The 18,659-nt window shown below is 42.3% G+C and overlaps 2 protein-coding genes and 2 pseudogenes across 2 annotated transcripts; 2 read left to right on the top strand and 2 right to left on the bottom strand.

Annotated features, from left to right (window-relative positions):
- The first annotated feature begins 1,722 nt into the window (after positions 1–1,722).
- Positions 1,723–3,619, top strand: LOC136449476 (pentatricopeptide repeat-containing protein At1g09820-like). The gene has a single exon (XM_066449521.1). The coding sequence runs from the start codon at positions 1,723–1,725 to the stop codon at positions 3,445–3,447; it is 1,725 nt and encodes a 574-aa protein (XP_066305618.1). The 3' UTR covers positions 3,448–3,619.
- Positions 3,620–5,214: 1,595 nt separating this feature from the next.
- On the top strand, positions 5,215–7,251 carry LOC136454216 (DDT domain-containing protein DDR4-like; annotated as a pseudogene).
- Positions 7,252–7,352: 101 nt separating this feature from the next.
- On the bottom strand, positions 7,353–13,532 carry LOC136449475 (glutamine--tRNA ligase-like). The gene is made up of 22 exons (XM_066449520.1): positions 13,236–13,532; positions 12,620–12,667; positions 12,461–12,532; positions 12,235–12,334; positions 11,740–11,835; positions 11,492–11,553; positions 11,303–11,404; positions 11,125–11,217; positions 10,828–10,980; positions 10,686–10,741; positions 10,198–10,375; positions 9,858–10,055; positions 9,684–9,782; positions 9,465–9,596; positions 9,083–9,219; positions 8,878–8,977; positions 8,694–8,789; positions 8,443–8,543; positions 8,242–8,347; positions 8,021–8,110; positions 7,802–7,931; positions 7,353–7,709 (listed from the first exon to the last, which is right to left on the bottom strand). The coding sequence occupies exons 1-22, from the start codon at positions 13,377–13,379 to the stop codon at positions 7,612–7,614; spliced, it is 2,391 nt and encodes a 796-aa protein (XP_066305617.1). The 5' UTR covers positions 13,380–13,532; the 3' UTR covers positions 7,353–7,611.
- Positions 13,533–16,177: 2,645 nt separating this feature from the next.
- LOC136454214 (uncharacterized) lies at positions 16,178–18,367 on the bottom strand (annotated as a pseudogene).
- Positions 18,368–18,659: the final 292 nt, after the last annotated feature.

Here is an 18,659-nt window from a genome sequence, read left to right as displayed (position 1 = left end):
CATAAGACAAGACATGGGTTGCACCATCAGAGGTGGTCCGGCCCACAAGATCAAGACGTGCGATGCACGACACTGGTCGGCGTGCACCGCAAGGCTATAACTAGATATTGTATAATACCAAATAGGGTACTTTCTTTGTAACCTTAGCCCTTCAGAACATATAAGGAGGGGCAGGGTCCCCTAGTCGATATCTCGATATATCTCAATGCAATACATCGGAACATAGGATGTAGGTATTACATCATACTAACGGTCGAACCTGTCTAAATCTTATGTCTTGGTGCTTGTATTACCATCTAATTCGTATCACACACACCTCCACCGATTCATCTACTATCGTAGGCATACCCCTCGGTAGACTTCCAACCAGATTCCGTCGATAATCACAAAAAATATCATAGACATCATATGTATACTACACGAACATCATATATATCATAAAATATAAAAAATAAAAATAAAATTAGCGAAGTAATTAAGTATAGTCAAATAAAAAAATGCTACCGAACATCATAAATACATCGTAGAACATCACATTAAGACTACACGAACATCGCTAAATATAGCATAGAACATCATATGTATACTACGCGAACATCACAAATACATCGTAGAACATCACATTAAGACTACACGAACATCGCTAAATATAGCATAGAACATCATATGTATACTACGCGAACATCATAAATACATCGTAGAACATCACATTAAAATTACATGAACATCGCTAAATATAGTATAGAACATCATATGTATACTACGTGAACATCGCAAATATCATAAAAATATAAAATAAAATAATAAAATTAATGAAGTAATTAATTAGAGTAAAAAAAAAGAAAAAATGCTATCGAACATCACAGAAAATATCCTAGAACAACAATGTATACTTATTGGATATCACAAAATACATCTTAGAACATCACATTCCTACTCACGGACATAAAAAATACATCATAGAACATTATACGTATACTACATGAACATCGCGTGTATTTGTAAATAAAAAAAGTGAAACATAGAATTATAAATAGAAGAAAAGAAATGAAAATAAAAAAGAATAAAATATGAAAAGAGAAAATGAAATAAACAAATTATTATTTCTATAAAAAAAGAAATAAAAAATGTATAAATGTTAAAAAATAAAAAATAAGAAAACAAAAAGAAAGAAAAATAAAAAACACTAAATAGAAGCAAGGAAAGAAAACAAAAAAAATAAAAGGAAAATAAAAATTAATAGAGTAAAATAAAAATATTAAATGAATAAAGAAAATAAAAAGAATGACAAAAGTCCATGAAAAAGATAAAAGGAAAATAAAATAATGAAATGAAACAAAAAAGAAAAAATAAAAAAGAAAAAGAAAAAACGCACAAAGGAAATAAAAAGAAGAATAAAACAATACAGAGAAAAGAAAAAGAATAAAAAAGAAAAAGATAAAAAAGGAAATGCAAATACCGTAGAGAAAAGAAACCCAACTACCCGCACATACGAACGACACGGAATGGAAAGAAAAAGGAAAAAAAAACGGCAACAACTCGGATGGTTTGGTGAACTGCGACTGGGCCTCGCGCCCTCCTGGACCGAAATCGCCAGGTGTGTGTGTGTGTGTTGGGGGGGGGGGGGGGGGGGGGGGGGGGGGGGGGGGGGTTGTTGTCGGCGGACGGATTGCATCCGACTGGTCGGCAGCGATGGTTTCCGCATCCGTACGCACCCCCCCGATGGCGCTCGCCACGCTGCTGGCGCACCTCGCGGCGGGCCGCTTCGCCGGTGTGCTGGCGCTCACGAGCGGCGGCGCGCCAACCGCGTCCGCCGCGCACCGCGTCCTCCACCTCCTCCTCCGCACCTCCCCGCCGCCCCCGCTCCCGCGCCTCGTCGCCCTCGCGCGCTGGTCTCGGGCCCACTTCCGCTCGCCGCTCCCGCTCCGGCTCCACGCGCTCCTCCTGGCCCGCCTCGCCTCCGACGGCGGCCTCCACTCTCTCCTCCGCTCCGAGCTCCACGCCCTCGCGGCGGGGCGCCTCCACTCGCCCGCGTCCATCCTCCGCGCCCTCCCCGCTTCGTCCCGCCCGCTCGTCGCCGACATGCTCGTCCTCGCGCTCGCCCGGGCCTCCCAGCCGCTGGCCGCGTACGATGCATTTCTCCTCGCGGGCGCCGACTACCCGCGCTACCGCCCTTCGGCCTTCTCCGTGAACGCCCTGCTCGCCGCCCTCGTCCGCGCCGACCGGGTCGACCTCGCCGAGCGGGCGTTCAGGGCGGCGCTGCGGCGGCATGCGTCGCCGGATTCGTTCACCTTCAACATCGTCATCTCCGGGCTCTGCAAGACTGGGCAGCTCCGCAAGGCCGGTGACGTCGCGAAGGACATCAGGGCGTGGGGGCTGACGCCCTCGGTGGTCACCTACAACACCCTCATCGACGGTTATTGCAAGCGCGGACGAGCTGGAAAGATGTACCATGTGGATGTGCTGTTGAAAGAGATGAATCAAGCTGGAATTTCTCCTGATGTGGTCACATTCAACGTGCTGATTAATGGGTATTGTAAGGAGTCCAACATTACAGCTGCAATCAAGGTCTTCGAGGAGATGAGGCAACACGGGATTCCTGCGAATGTGGTGACATATAATTCACTTATTTCGGGGCTCTGCAGAGAGGGGAAGGTGGAGGACAGCTTGAAGCTGGTGGAAGAGATGGAGGAGTTGGGGTTGGCATGCACCCTGTCTACCCTGAACAGTGTGCTGAATGGGTTTTGCAAGAAAGGCATGATGGTGGAAGCTGAGGGCTGGGTTGATGGCATGGCACAGAGGGGCATGAAATCCAATGTGGTTACTTACAATACCTTGGTCGATGGATACCGACGGCTTGGAAAGATGAAGGAGGCAGCGGCGGCCAAGGACGCAATGGCAGGGAAAGGGATTAGTCCAAATGTTGAAACTTATAATTGCTTGATAACAGGGTTTACCACTAGTAGGGATTGGAGGAGTGTTTCAGGGCTTCTCGATGAGATGAAGGAGAAAGGTGTGAAAGCAGATGTTGTGACTTATAATGTGCTTATTGGTGCGCTGTGTTGCAAGGGTGAGGTCCGGAAAGCAGTAAAGCTCTTGGATGAGATGGTGGAGGTTGGTTTGGAGCCAAAACATATGACGTACAATACCATTATAAATGGGTTCTGTGAGAAGGGGGATGCTAAGGGTGCCCATGAAATTAGGATTAGGATGGAGAAACGTAAGAAACGGGCGAATGTGGTTACACACAATGTGTTTCTCAAGTACTTCTGCAAGATGGGGAAGATGGATGAGGCTAATGTGGTACTGAATGAGATGTTGGAGAAAGGTCTAGTTCCAAACAGGATCACTTATGAAATAATAAACTCAGGCATGATAGAAAAAGGTTATGTGCCTGATATAAGAGGATATACAGCAGATGTTTCTAAAAGCTTGACATCTTCCTGAAAGATATGTTCTTGTAATGTGCCAATATAGCTTGTTAGAACTTGCTGTGATGTAGGCTTGGATCCTTATTTCTGATAGGACATGTTTTGCCTTGTCTAGTTGGGTGTGGAATTGTGATTACTTGTTCAGACTAGGAATTTTAATCCCTATTCTTCACGGTCATGTTTTGCCTTGTCTATTTTTGGATGTGGGGTTATAATTACTCGTTAAGAATTTGAGTTAGGAATCATTATTCTTATTTCTGCTAGGTCAGTTTTTGCCTTGTCTAGGTTTGTATGTGGTCCTTTGGTTCATCTCGGGTGTATTGCAAGCATGAATCTGTTCATAAATCATAACTCAGTTGTCTATAGATCTTCTGCTTCAGCTACCATAGAGTCAGTTAACTCTTGTGAGCCAACCACATTTTGTAAGATCCATTTTATTAGAAATCTTCAAATTATTTATCGGTTTAGCCTGCATAGAGATTCATCTTTCCAAGATAAAATTTTCCATGCTTCATTTATGGCTATTCAACAGCTTGCTGGCTATTATTGTCTGCCTGTCCTATGAACTTGTGAAAGTTTGAAGAGAAGATGTTGCTAAATAAAAACTTTTCCATCAAGTGTAAATTTTTTCGTAAGTGCATTTGACAATAGCTGATTAGTATGTGTATGGAAATAGGTTGCTTTGTATTTAACATTACGTGCAAGTTAATTTTGACAATAACTATCAAGATTGGATTTTGCCAAGAGGATATTCTGAACTTCATCAACAGTTCCCTTAAGGATGGACAGGACCTTTCTACTTTTGTAAATAATGTATTGGGGGATTACCTTGGAATCTCATACTGGTACCAATTTATTTATCTTCAGTGCAAAGAATTTCCATTATTTTGGTTTCACATGCAAGACAGGTATGACTGTATGAAGATGATGAGTTCTCAGACGTAGATTGTACCATGAAATTATACGAGTGGAACAGGTCAACAAGGAGCCAGGAAACATATCCAGGGGAAAGGAGATTTTTTAGATGTTTCAGTTGTGCCCTACCAGCAGGTAGCTGTTGCATTCAACTTTGACGAGTTTGATGATGTTGCAGTAAGTTTTGACTTTTTATTTCCCATAGAGGCATAGAGTGAATTATTAGTGCCATTTTTTTCCCCGAAGACCCTAACATTGCACTTCTTACTACAGATAAGAGCCTGATAATAAATGAGCGTGTTATTATTGTAAAGGTTGCTGTGAGTGTTGATTGTTTGTTTGCGTTCAAAAAAAAGTGTTGATTGTTTGTGTGCTAATGATGTATTGTCATTTCATCATGTGACATGTGGACATTTATATGCTAGATATGATGATTATGAATTGGTTTTATCCTGTCATTACCAAAAATTGACTATTGTTGATAGTTTATACATAGATATCCTCAAATGTAAAGTTTCTTCGGTAGTTTGTTTGTAATACTTTGTTTGGTTCATTTCCAGTTCAAAACTATGTTAATGTGGAAATCTTGGAGATGACCAAAATAGGGGAACAGTAGTGGAGGTTGACCATGTTGTGTTAGCCAGAATTCATATTTTTAGAGTTGGTCTGCACAAGTGCACAAGCACTACTAATTCAGCAGAAAATACAACAATTAAACAAAATATGCTAGTATATGTTTTCCTGGAGTTTTCCTTTGTTTTTTTGAGCGAGAGCAATTTTTTTCCCCAACGCACTTAGATCTTATAATATCCACCTGAAACATTTCTTTTTAATTATTATTCATATGCAGCATTTCTTTAAACATAAGATGATTTACATAGGTTCCAACCATGATTCATATGAAGATAAAGGGAAAACTTTCCGGTTGTCAGTTGTCACTGGTATATATATAGGGTAACACATTATAGGAGCAATGTGGACAGAGTACATTCATGACTATCTTGTAAAACTGCTACTCTAATAATTGAACTTATTGGAACCATTTCCCACAGTGCAATCTAGTGTTTCACTGCTGTATGGCACACTTGTTTTGATGGCCATGTTCATGCCAGCCAAGTTATAATAATGTCCTGCAACCCATGCATCCACACCTAAATGACGTGTCAATAATTCATCAATTTCTAGTTCTAGGTTTCAATCAATTAACCATAGGTTGGCCAGCTTCCTTGATTGAACTGAATATAGTGTACCTGAAAGAAAATACTGGTATGAAATATTAGTCAGATGCTACTTTTTCCTAGATGTCAGGTGTTTGCATTCTCTTCTGTTAATTTATTGAATTAGCTACTTTCATGCCTTTTCAGTCTAACCATTTAGTTATTTGGTCTGTTCTATTTACAAGGTTTGAATTTGTATACGATGCAGATGACTATGATCACTCAATAAATGAAGCCATCAAAATTTCAAAGTATGAAATGATTCATTTCTTGATATGTCTTATTCAAAAGGAACATACTGAAAAGAGGGGAGAACTCAGCTTGAGCCCGTTGCTACTACTACCAATAGTAGGGTGCTTCCTCCAAGATTGGAGTCACCAAGCAATGGGAAGTTGAATGGCTCCTCACCAACAACTAACGATTTGTATGGTGGAAATTATCTAGTCAGATGACTACCGAGACAGTGGTGGTGAACAAGAAAATGAGGCACTTGCTATCAGGTACTCTCTTAGGCTCTTAGCATGTGTTTTTTATCGTTACCCTACTCAAGGTAGTAGGCAGCTCATGATCAATTGTGTTTGTGTCACAGCAGTTGGTGGAGGAAAAGTTCTCAGAGTCAGAGGATACAAGACTTTGTTAAGGCTGTCTCGGATATTGATGCTTTGACAGTGATGATGATGTCATGGGAGAAGCAGTGTATGATGAGGAATACCTGAGAAGTCGCAAACAACAGCCAATATCGAGTGCTTCTGAAGAGGATGAAGAGTTCTGGTTGGAACATGATGAAGAAGAGGAATATTCATTGAGTACCAGTGAAGATTTAGAAGAGCCACAACGGCATAAAAAAAATTGGAAACTCGTGACTGGCGAGGGTACCAAGCTGAGATCTGTTGATGAAATCAGCTCTCAGACGCAGCAAGCATTCTTCTCGTCCTCGTATTTGCTATTGCCAGTATGACTTTCTGGACTTGGATACAGAGCTTGGAAAGGTAAGGAAATCTGATGCATCAGGTACTGATGCTAGCTCCAATGCCAAGAATGTGATACGGGGCTCACGACATTGTGTCAAGAGCAAGAGGAAGAAGAAGAGGAGGATACTCCTGATAAAATGGTAATAATGTGAATGATAAAATGGAGAAGGACCGCGCTTGGCAGAAAATAAAGTAGAACCGGATGAGGAGCAGCCACAAGAGCAGCCTGTAGAGAAGATGAATGCTCCAAGCTGGGAAAGTGGAAGTGTAGGCAGAACATTCCTAGATCTAAACGAGCTTGCACCTGGAGTTGGCTTTGACGATAGGCCAAGCAAGCTTGACAGTGAAAGATGGCTTGGTCGCTTGGATAACAGTTAGAAAATTTGTTTTTCATATATTTGAATGCTGGTGGTTGGTATTCTGACTTTCAAGCAAGGGCGGATCAATTGGCCTAAAGGCCCTTGAAACAAGGGCCTGATGGCCTGTGAGGCTGTGATGAATGCTGCGAGATGCCTAATCTGGTCAGTGGTCACAGTCTTATTTTGACACTTCGGCCACTTTGCAATGCGGATAACTGAATCTCGAATGCCAGCGTGTGTTTTACTGCTTTCGTCATGCGTGTTTTCTGTTTTCATTTTCAAACACCAGCATGTATTTCGTAATTCTAAGAGCTTTTGTTTGTTTGCCACGCATAAAAGCAACGCCTCTGGCAAAGCTGTGCCAAGTGCCAAGTCCAGATTTTAGAAGTACCATGATAGTAGGTAGTACCACACTAAGGATGTGCCAAAAAAAAAAAACAACAACAATTCGTTTCGGGATGCAGGAGAAAACAGAAGTTCCATCATGACAGTATGAGTAGCTCTTGACATCATCAAACCAACAAATTGCGAACCGGGGCACTAACACTATCATACTAAATCTGATTCATTCGAAGCAAACAAGCTGCCGTCACATGTAAATTTTACAAAGAGTAAGGCCTTTAAACTGTTCTGTATTACACGATCATTTTTTTTTCGGAGTGTATAGCTCAGGTGCGCCTCTGCAACCGATCAAAACTCCACGCCCTCACTGGAGTCATCACTTTGGTCCAGCTTTCCCGAACGAATCACGGAGGGTAACAGTTCTGTTGAACACGAGCTTCTCAAGTGTGGAGTCCGTGTCCACAGCAAAGTAGCCTAGAATCCACATCAAAGTAGGACAATTAGTTGAGTTGTGAAAACCCATTGAATGACATAGTATATAGGAGGTTCTCTAGCTCTGTGATTACCAAGCCGCTCAAACTGGAACTTGTCACCCAAAATTGCAGTGGCAAGTGATGGTACAGCATAAGCGTCCTTTATCACCTCTTTGGAGTGCAGGTTAAGATCACCAAGCCAATCCTCCAATTCAGCAGGATTCTGTATGGTGAGCAATGAAGATGTTGGCAAGCTTTATTTCAGTGGAGCAAGCCCTTGAAAGGACAGTAAGATATTAAGGGGTACAATACCTCTGACATGAACAATTTCTCAAATAATCTTACTTCCACCTTCAATGGTTCGACACCAGGTGCTGGCTCAGAAACCCAGTGCAGAACACCCTGTACAAATCATGAGCCAAGTCAGCTATCTAGATTGCATTTTTTGTCTCCCAGCTAGATTTATCTTACTTGAAAAATGTCCAAATAGCAGAATCAAACCCAGATTTCAAAAAATTCCAATGAACTGCTACCTTAAGTTTAGAAGTCTTCAAAGGATCATATTCAGCTCGAATTTCAACCACATCATCAGGACTATCACCATAGATAACATCTGTGCATTTTATGGGGAACGCATACCTAGTAATTTAAGGGACCATGGCATGTCACTATTATATTGAGTAGCTATGATAGATAAGCAAGTAGATTCAGATCAACTCTCTTGAAAAAAGTACCTTAGCATGACAGATTTGCCAGGGGCTAGCCCATAGTAGTCTTTTGAGTCCTTTAGGCGAAAATCAGTTTTCTCAATGTAGACAGTTCTTGAGAATGGAACCTGCAATATAAGAAAATTTGATACATCTAATCAGTATGGAGATTTGATGTCCACAGATCAGTGAACTTATGAATTACTTATTGCAAATTTCACACGAGATTTTAAGTTGATGAGATTGTTCTTGTACCATACACTGGAAATGAGAGGTACCTTATAGTGGGAGGAAGCATCAGTATCAGAAGCATCAGGCCACATTTTCCCATCAAGGTCTAGCACTTTCCCTTCTTCCAAGTTAGTTATTACAACCTAAAGTTAAGTTAAAAGAGGTTGCACAATGAGTGATAGTGTTCTACTAAAGGATGACTTGATCTGGAACAGGAACTTAAAGCCAAACCTTTAGAGGGCGCAAAACAACCATGGTTCGAGGGGCTGTTTTGTTAAGCTCTTCCCTGATGTGGTATTCTAGACGATCAACACGAATTAAGCTATTGTCACTGCATAGAAAATACAACAGGCACATCAGGAAAAAAAAACAGAATAATAGATGACAGAGCATGTCTATATACAAGTGTTCCATAACAGCAAATATGTATTTCTACCTTCTTGTTATGCCGATTCCACGGATAAACGAATTAATTGCAGTTGATGATACTCCCCGTCGCCGGAGTCCTGCCAGTGTCAACAAGCGGGGATCATCCCACCCCTCTACCCACTTCTCTGTCACAAGTCGATTCAACTGCAGCAGAACATGACAATAAGTTCAAATGAACAATGATATGAAATTATTGATAATACTCTCTCCATTCCAAATTATAAGACGTTTTGGCTTTTCAAGATACATTGATTTTACTACGTCTAAGTGCATAGCAAAAACTATGTATCTAGAAAAGCCAAAATGTCTTATAATTTGGAATGGAGGGAGTACATCATAACAACAAATATCATAGAGTTGATCTCATTTAGCTTCAATGACATATATACCTTTCTTTTAGACATCACAGTATTTGATATGTTTAGCCTTGAATATTCCCACACATATGGTTGATAAAGGCCCAAGGCAACAAGTAGCCAGTAGTATGAAGGGCGACGTATGTCAAACTCAAGCGTGCACAGCTAACAAATAAGAAATAACAGACTTAGTTCCTGTTACTGTTAAACCAACTCAAAATTATTTTGGAAAAGAAAAAGAAAAGAAATTACCGAATGTGTGATGTTTTCAAGAGAATCCACCATGCAATGAGCGTAGTCGTAGCTCGGATAGATACACCACTTGTCACCAGCATGTGGATGAGGGGTGAACTGTGTGTGTATAAACAATTAGTTCTGATGTTATATATTATGAAAAATAGATTATCAGTGAGCACTGTCGCTTACTTTTATTCTATATGCTATTAAATCAGACATATTTTTGTTCTCGTTCTGCATGTCCTGCTTCATTCGGAGAGTTGCTGCACCCTCCGCAATCAACCCACGCCTCATGTCTTCAAATAGTTTCAGTGACTCTTCAATTGGCCTATCCCTCCATGGACTATTCATCTTCTTTTCCCTGTACTCCTTGATTTCTTCTGCGGTCTGGTAATTATATACAAGTCAGCATGCAGGCATTTTATTTCTCAAGGACTCAACATCAATATTCTTCTTTCCCATGGTACCACAGGTATGTGCACTTCAATCACTGCTGGAGCAAATAATGAACAGGTGAGGTGAAATGTACCTGGTGATCCACATAGGCTAGCCCTTTCCGTATTAACTCAACAGCATGCTCATACAAAGCTTGGAAATAGTCACTCGTGTATGTTACTTTGTAGGGCTCCCATCCCATCCAATGGACAATTTCCTGAATGTGGTCTATGTATTCTTTCTTTTCAGCTTCCGGATTTGTGTCATCAAACCTGTTGTTCAAATAAACAAATGGTAATGAAAAAGAACTGAAGTAATAACAATGTCTTAAAACAAATCAAGCAGAACTGAGCACAAGTCTCACAGGAATGTAGGGGTAAATAAATATCGTATAAACAAGACAAGCAAAAATTTCCAAGACCTACCAACAGAAGATTAGGAGAAAACAAAAATGAAAGGAAAACTCTTCTAATTTATTTTATACTACAATTACACTGAAGATTAACCTAAAGCAGCATTAACAGCCATGAATGCTTGTAGAAAGGTATGTTAGCTAGAGCAAACCAAAAGAAATCTTATTACCTAAGGTAGCAATGGCCATTTCGCTCCTTAGCCAGACCAAAATCAATAAACATAGCCTGTGTGATGAAGCTTGTAAGCATATACATCAATTTTAAAAATTTGGCGTGCAAGGAAATGCATTCATGAAGGAGATTATAAAAACCTTGGCATGACCAATATGAAGATATCCATTAGGTTCCGGTGGAAAACGGGTCATCACTTTTCCTCCAGTTGCCTTAAGATGTTTTTCTAAAATTTCTTTTGTGTTATGCGCTCTCCATATGTTCCCATCGCTGTAAAATATTTCTGTATGAACCTAGAATCATAAAAAGATATCAGAAATTCAGAATCGCTGAACAAAACTTATTATATGATGAAAAAAAGAAACAAATCAACGAACTGATCAATGTGCCTGAGTGCCACAACTATGACTTGTATCTCAGAGAATAGTGGAGCATACCTTAAAGTTTTCCTCTGGTTGGGGAAATATAGCATATGGGTTCAATTCCTCCTCAGTTGGTGGTGCAGCAGTGGCAACTGCAACTTTTTTCTCCTGCATTTTACAAAAATCATAACTAAGTGGTCCAATAAATAAATCCGCACTAGTTTAAACTTGAATGGTACATATGATTGCCAACCTCAACTTTTGCTGTTTTTTCCTTCTTCTTTTTCACTGGTTTTATATTGTCAGCTTCTGTCTTCGGACCTAGGATCTCTACAAGCCTCTTGTCAATTTCCTCCTGTACAAGCAGAATATTCAGATGTTCAAAACAACTAAAAGACAACCAAAACAAATCGTGTGGTTTGTATAGATAATTGCTTTGCACCTTTATCGCCTTAGCATCACCCCAGGGATGTCTCTTCCTAACCAGTCCGCATAGCATACCAACTGAGGAAAAGCCAACAGGATTAAGTATTAGGTTCAACAATCATCCATCAGTAAATTACTAAACTAAGAACTATGAGCATAGTTATTATTATACATTCAATAGGATATAAAACAGTAAGCATAATGTGGATTTTGGTTCATAAAATTGCTTGCAATTTATCATGTGAGTTGAATCAGAGACCAAACCATTTATGTGATACCGCTGCTCCTTTATAGCTTCCATATTCTCCTCAAGAACATCAGTAACAGTAGATTTAATTTCCTCAATAGAAACAACCACACCTGCAGGCACAGCATAGTGGTAGTTATAAGATGGCCAAGTGATATGGACTGAGGATAAACTATTAACAAAAGTAGTGTCTATTTCTTGTCCGAAAGTCAATCTTGTCAATGAAAGTCAATATTCTCTTAGCATCAATGAAAGTCAATCTTGGGTTTCAAGTCTAGCCTACCCCAACTTGTTTGGGACTAAAAGGCTTTGTTGTTGTTGTTGTATCGATAACTTTCAGATGAAATGGGCCGATAGACTAAGAATAAATTATTTCCTGAGAGCTTAGCAAATACTTTTCCTTGTACCAAAAGAACAGATAAGACAAGCGACGTATCAGAAAATTCTAAGAACTATGCATGGCATGGAATATAAAGAAGCATATTGATACAAGGCATTCAGAGGAAACATACCTACACCACATGCTTCTTCAAATTTGCCCACATCTAGAGAATCAGGACCAGTATTAGTAAGAAATGCCAGAGCAGCATCTAGCTGTGCAGGGTTCTTTATCTGAAAAGGGGAATTTTCATGTTCAGATCATCAAGGCAATGGGTGGTGAAACGAGAAAAACACTATGTCGGCACCAGAAAAATCAACTCATAGAAGTCAAGAATGAACAGGGGTAAAGGGGTTTACCTTTGTTGACAAGACATAGCTAATAAGGACAGGACGATGAACAAGTGCATTAGTTGGGTACTTGGTGGCGACCTGTTGCACCCATGAGTAAGCTGAGTTACACATGAAAAAAATCCTCAACTTATACATTTCTCATGATTCAATGGTTTAGGTGCTTACTGCATATAGAAGATTGCCAACAGACTTGTCGCATTCCTTTATACCAGCCTGTCGACAGGCAAACAAGAACAGTTAATTAAAGGGGAGAAGACGGCACATTTTGAAGATATTTTCAGTGTAACAAAATGTTAAAATAATAATTAGATATCAGCAAGGTTTAAGCTAGGATTAGGATAAGTCAATGGACAAAGTGGCAGTAACAACTAGACAGAATGTTTGAATTCCTATGTATGTAACTTTAAACATCAAGCTGATCATAGAAACAAAAGTGACGAAATTAAGCCAGCGTGGACAAAATGGAGCTGCGATAGAACCTGTGAAGTGGGCAGCAGACTTGCAGAATGAGCAACCAAAAATTACACGCTACAGTTTAATAACGATCGGAGCTGGGAGTGACTAAATTGGGCAGCACGGATTAAGCATCATATAACATATACAAGGCGCATCAAACACTTGGGCAGCTAGTCTGCATCCAGAATAATAGCGCCAAATCCTACACCAGCAACAAGCTAGTACAATCAAAATCAGACACCCCAAAACTCCGCATCAACGATAGAAACCCAGCACCCGCAGAAACACCCAGTGCAGCGAGCGTGAGCGGACGGCGTGGGCTCACCTCGGCTATGACGGCGGCGAGGTTGGCGGTGACCTTGTTGTTGACGAGAGCGTTCTCGGCGGTGCGCTGGTCGAGCCCGAGCGCCAGCAGCGCCTCCAGCGGCAGCGCCGGGCCCGCCTTGTCCCCGTCTCCCCCGGTGCCCATCCCTCGTCTTCGGCCGCAGCCGCCTCGCGCTCCCTAGGGTTTAGGATTCCGGCGGGAGGAAAGGTGAAGTGGAGCGGCAGTGAAGGACAGGACAGGAGGAGCTCGTGAGTCGTGCTGCGATTGGGATTAGAGGTGTGTGATGTGGGTTTGGACTTTGGACTAAACCCAAGTGAAGAGCACCCAGTGGTATATATCGAGGCCCACTTGTACAAGCCGGGCCCACCAGCGAGGACGGAAGCCGGGGGCGCGTGCGGCGTGCGACGGATTCCGTTGGCTTCCGCTTTCCGTTACGCTAAGGACGGCTGGGATCATATCTTTTGACTACTGTGGTATTGCTTCGTGCGATCTGGGCCGTCCGGATATTTTTGGAAATTGTTTTCGAATGGATGGAAACTTGAGTTCCAAGATACTCTGCTATTTGCGGGAGTGGCTGACTGGCAAAGGAATTGGATGAGTGTGGACCAGATCAAGGACTTGGCTGCCACGGAATCCGTCGGACCGGAATCGGATTCTAGAATCCATCCACCACGTTGCCAGAATCTCTCGTCTCACGTCCAGAGTGCTATGGAAGCTGAAAACGATTGATGGAGCCATGGAGGCATGGAGCGATGATATGATTTTGATGTGAGCCTGCAGCTTTAAACAGAAGCGAAAACGTCCTTTGTTATCAAGTACTCTTATACTCTAGAAAAGTAGCATTCTGATTTTTTCCCCTAAAAAATTTTCCCCGGTCAAAGACATGGGACATTTGATTGAAGTTTACTAACAGCTAGCAACACATACTGCTCGTGCTTCTCTTGCCAGGACACCGGGATTACAGTATAAATATATATAGAGAGAGAGGGGGGGGGGGGGGGGGCGGGGGGGTTATGGACTAAGAAATGTGTCAAAGTGGAAACCAAATTTGTCGCGTCGGACTCACTGGCGACTCAGTCGTTTCCTTTCTTTAAACGTCTGCATAGTGTATTCCATTCCATCTCTGTGTTGGGGGATGCAGCTATGAAAATAACAAGCTTTGCGTTGGCGCCGCCTATTGGAATGCCCTACCGTATTTGAGTGCCCCCTTTGCTTCAAGAACATAGTATTGGACTGCAACACAATCATATTCCTTTTACATTCTTTTCAAGACTCTTAGCATGGTGTTTTATTTATGCCTTTCTTATATATTATATATACACGTACGCAGTCGGGTAAGGTTTGTTTTAACCTGTAATTATCATGACGTGGTCCCTAAACTACAAAACCATACATCATACTTCTTAGTTATCTGGCAAATTAAAAACACCGTACTCCAACTTAACCATAATATCCATATGCGTTGAGATGGAAAGTGTACTACTTTTCCACCACAATCCTTTCAAACCCATTTGGATCGTGGTGGATTGGAGTGCAACCGAACAAGTCCTCAATGCATGTGGACTTAAAGTTTATTAGAGTGTAGCCAAATAAGGCCTTAAAGCAGGTTTAACTCTGTGTCACCTTTTCGCGTCAGCACACAACACCTCCATTTTTCATCTCCCTTGTCTACTCTCTCTCACCGAGCACATCACATCAACACATGCTTTATGAGTGTATAATGACCCAAGAGCCACCATTATCTTAACGGCATGACTAGCGCCCAGACGTCCAGACAGACGTCCACGGCTGCTCTGCTCCGACGTGTAGCGAGCAAACGACGTGGACCCGGGGTCACCACGCGGGCATCACGCAGCCGTCGGCACACCCGGGCCACCACCTCTGCGGGCGTTCGCGCGCTCATCGCCTCATCGGATGGCATTCCCCATCGATTCGTGGCGAGATGGAGGGAAGGGAAGGGAGGGAGAGGAGAGGAGAGGGCGAGGCACACCACGCGAGGAAGCCACGAGATAGGAGCCGAAGCCCTGCGGCAGGCCGCTGTCTGCTACATCAGCGCCATTGCAATATGTGCAACACCTCGATCTACTTTTGAAACATCCAGATGAAACATTTGTAACATACGTCTGAAGACAAATGAAACACTTGAAACACGCATCTGAAACATTTGCAAGAACATCTGAAAAAAAAACACTTGAAAATCCATTGCAAAACATATGCAACATCCAGATAGCAACACCCAAAATAAACACACTTGCAATATGCTTCTGAAAAATAGATGAAATATTTGGAACACAACTTGCAACATGCATGTATAACCATTGCAACATATGCAACATCCTGATCTACTTTTGCAACATCGTTGTGGAACACTTGCAACACACCTCTGAAACATCTGACACACTTTAAACATACAGTTGCAACATGAGCTTTCAGCGCAATGTCACCTGGCTGTTTGGACGAATAGAGGCCTCATTGTTGCGGAGCTCGACGCCGACGTGGAGTTCAGCGGCGGCGCATGGAGTTCGCCGGTGCCCCAACAGAGGCACTGCGCCACCCTAGGCTAGCAGAGCGGCCTGGGCGAGCACCTGGCGAGGCCGCGAGCACCCTAGGTGAGCACGGTCGTCTGGGTGAGCGCCTGCGCGAGGCCGTGAGCACCCTGGGCGAGCATGGCGGCCTGGGTGAGCACCTCCGCGAGGCCACGAACTCACTGGCGAGCTCGGCGGCTTCCTCGACAAACACCCCCTCCTGGGCGAGCACCCTGCTGGGCAAGCACCGCTAGTAGAGAGATTTTTTTAAAGAGACGCGGATGAGAGCGAGCGGATGGCGCCATAGCGAGTGGCTCGCATCCGTCCATCCGGACGTCCTCAATAGAGCATTATCGTTATCTTAATTAGTACTTTAGTCATTTGTACTCAGGTTGACCTCTAATCTGCTACATATCTCATGGGTTTTGTTTATAGTGACCTAAAGAAGCTTTAGGCCTATGCTCTGAAGTCTGAAGAAGCAATTCATCTGTATTTGACAGAGTAATACCAGTAGCTTGTAATACTTCCTATCTATACACAACTAGCAGTTTGGTTTCTAGCATATTTACATTTCACAGCAAAAATATACCAGTATAGGCACTCACTCAGGGGCTGCACGTGCATTTATCATCTCTCTCTCTCTCTCTACGTATTCACGATCCCAGGTGCGAAAGTGTGTTCTTGGTCTGCACAATTATAGCTGTAGCTAAGCATGAGCATGCGCCGAGGTCAGGTCAGGTAGGGAGCTTTCTCCTAAGCCTGTTGAAGGAAGGTCGCAGCGGCTGGCTTGCGCTCGGCTCACGCAGCAGCAACGGCTTCTTGATCTGTTTACTGGCAGGTGCCAGTGCCGCGCCTGTGCTGTCCTTGCTGATGTTCGCTCTCTGCTTCTTCGCCCTGGGGGGCTCCAGCCTCTCCATAATCCTTGAGAAGTCTTCTCATCCAGTGGCTTCACTGGAGACGGTGGCTTGGGGCGGGGAGATTTGTCAACAGCAGGCCTGGGATGGGTAGGGCTGGCAAAGTCGTCGTCAAGGTCGTCGATGATGATGAGCTTCTCCCACTCCTCACTGATGCTGGGAGAGACCTTCCCCTTCTTGGACTGGATCGATAGCTTGTTCTTGCTTGGAGTTATGAATGTTGATGTCTGAGGCTCGCTGAACGAGTGCAGATGGTCGTTGAGACCTCCAGCAGCGTCCTCAGGTTGGTTCAGGAACAAGCTTTCTTCCAGGTCCTGACATGTTGGTACCTGAGGTCAGCTGAACGAACCAACGTTGTGAGGGTCCTTCGGGGCACAGGATGGAGCAATTGATCTGCAAAATGAAGTCGATCCAATCATGGGACATCTTATTTGGCGACTATTTCCAGGATCGATCATGATAGCCAGCAACAGAAAACAAGCAAATAACTGAAACCATGTATCTGAAGGAACAAAAAATGTTGCATAACCAGCAATAGATGAGGAGGTACCCAAATTGCAGGCTGTCCTTCACCAGGTGATTCAGTTCTGAATGAAAGCCTCTTTCATGATGTAGAGGGTTGTAATCCTTGAGCATAATCTGAAGGAATCAGTTGCCAGATATTAGTTAATGTGGGGGCAAGGAAGCTGCTAAAAGTATGCGGAACAAGTTTATAGAGGCGTGAAGCAAGGAAGCTACTATCCATATAGAGGGCATGGAATAAAAATCATTCGATGATGGTGAGTCACAACACAGAAAATAAAAATGGTGATCCAGCAACATACCTTAGACAAAGAGGTTTTGACCGAATTCATGATTTCTATGGTAATCTTAGAGCTGCAATCTCGAGTCACGTCTGGGACAGGCAATATCTCTTCAGATCCAGCAAGCCTCTGCAGCATGATGTGTTCCAATCATTAGCACAAGCCTATATCAGACCACAAAATACTTTCTATTCTGCCAACTTATAAGCATCTAAAGTAGAAGCGTTATGACAAAGATAGTTATTCAGCGTTAGGAATCCAATCCAATATGGTTTTAGGCTACTAGTACAAGCGGTGAAATATGCCTTTCACTACATCACAGATCAAAATAGAACAGGGGGAGTGTTGCCTATACCCTCAGAAGCATTGGTCCTTTCTCAGATGGTTGAAGAAGATAGTGACACTGAAGAATTCCAATTTTTATCGTTTCAATATTGCATGATGAGGAGCAAACAAGTCCCTGATCAAGCTTGAAAAGAGTTTCACATAGACCATAGAAAACTGCACAACATAGATAATATTGACATATCAGTATCGTTTGAGAAGCTAGAGATTCATCATACTCCCTCTGTTTTTATTTACATGTCAAATTAGCTTTGTCCTAAGTCAAACATTTGTATTTTTGACCATCGATTTTTAAAAAATTATATAAGTTCATGATATAAGATTTATGTTTTTAGATTCACTACATGAGAAATACTTTCATAATCTATAATATGCTGTGAAACTATAAGATTTTTTTTTGAAATGGATGGTCAAAGATAGTAATGTTTGACTTAGGACAAAGTTAATGTGACATGTAAAAAGCGGAGTACATAAACTTGCAATACAAACTTTGGGTGTTCTTCGACATCATTTGAACCAGGAATCACAACATAAGACCTCCCCATTATGACACCTGTTAACACATGTTGTCATTTAATTTACAAAATATTTGTATCTAAACAGAAAGCAGTCGTGGGTACCTTAATTCAATGAGGCTAATTCAGTGCGCTCAGTTACATCAAAAGAAATGGAAGTAGAGACTCACCGCAAGTTCGAACAACCTTCCAAAGTAGGCAGAGAATGATTTTTTTAAATAATATTTTTAATGAAAAATTGCAAATATAGCATCTGAATTGTGAGAATTGTAAATATAGTATCATGTCGGCTGCTGGCTAAGCCGATAGGGCCCCTATCGGC

This window comes from Miscanthus floridulus, chromosome 5 (genome assembly GCF_019320115.1).
Source record: "Miscanthus floridulus cultivar M001 chromosome 5, ASM1932011v1, whole genome shotgun sequence".
Lineage (NCBI taxonomy): Eukaryota > Viridiplantae > Streptophyta > Magnoliopsida > Poales > Poaceae > Miscanthus > Miscanthus floridulus.
This window is presented reverse-complemented; position numbering and strand designations above follow the sequence as displayed.

Bases quoted from the DNA above. Each gene is read 5' to 3' on its own strand.
- LOC136449476 (XM_066449521.1), top strand. From the start codon at position 1,723: ATGGCGCTCGCCACGCTGCTGGCGCACCTCGCGGCGGGCCGCTTCGCC.
- LOC136449475 (XM_066449520.1), bottom strand. From the start codon at position 13,379: ATGGGCACCGGGGGAGACGGGGACAAGGCGGGCCCGGCGCTGCCGCTG. The intron at 11,554-11,739 runs GTTTGGTCTCTG...GCTTTTCCTCAG, and splicing joins GCAGCGGTATCACATAAATG to TTGGTATGCTATGCGGACTG. The intron at 10,376-10,685 runs GTAATAAGATTT...TTTGAACAACAG, and splicing joins AATGGCCATTGCTACCTTAG to GTTTGATGACACAAATCCGG.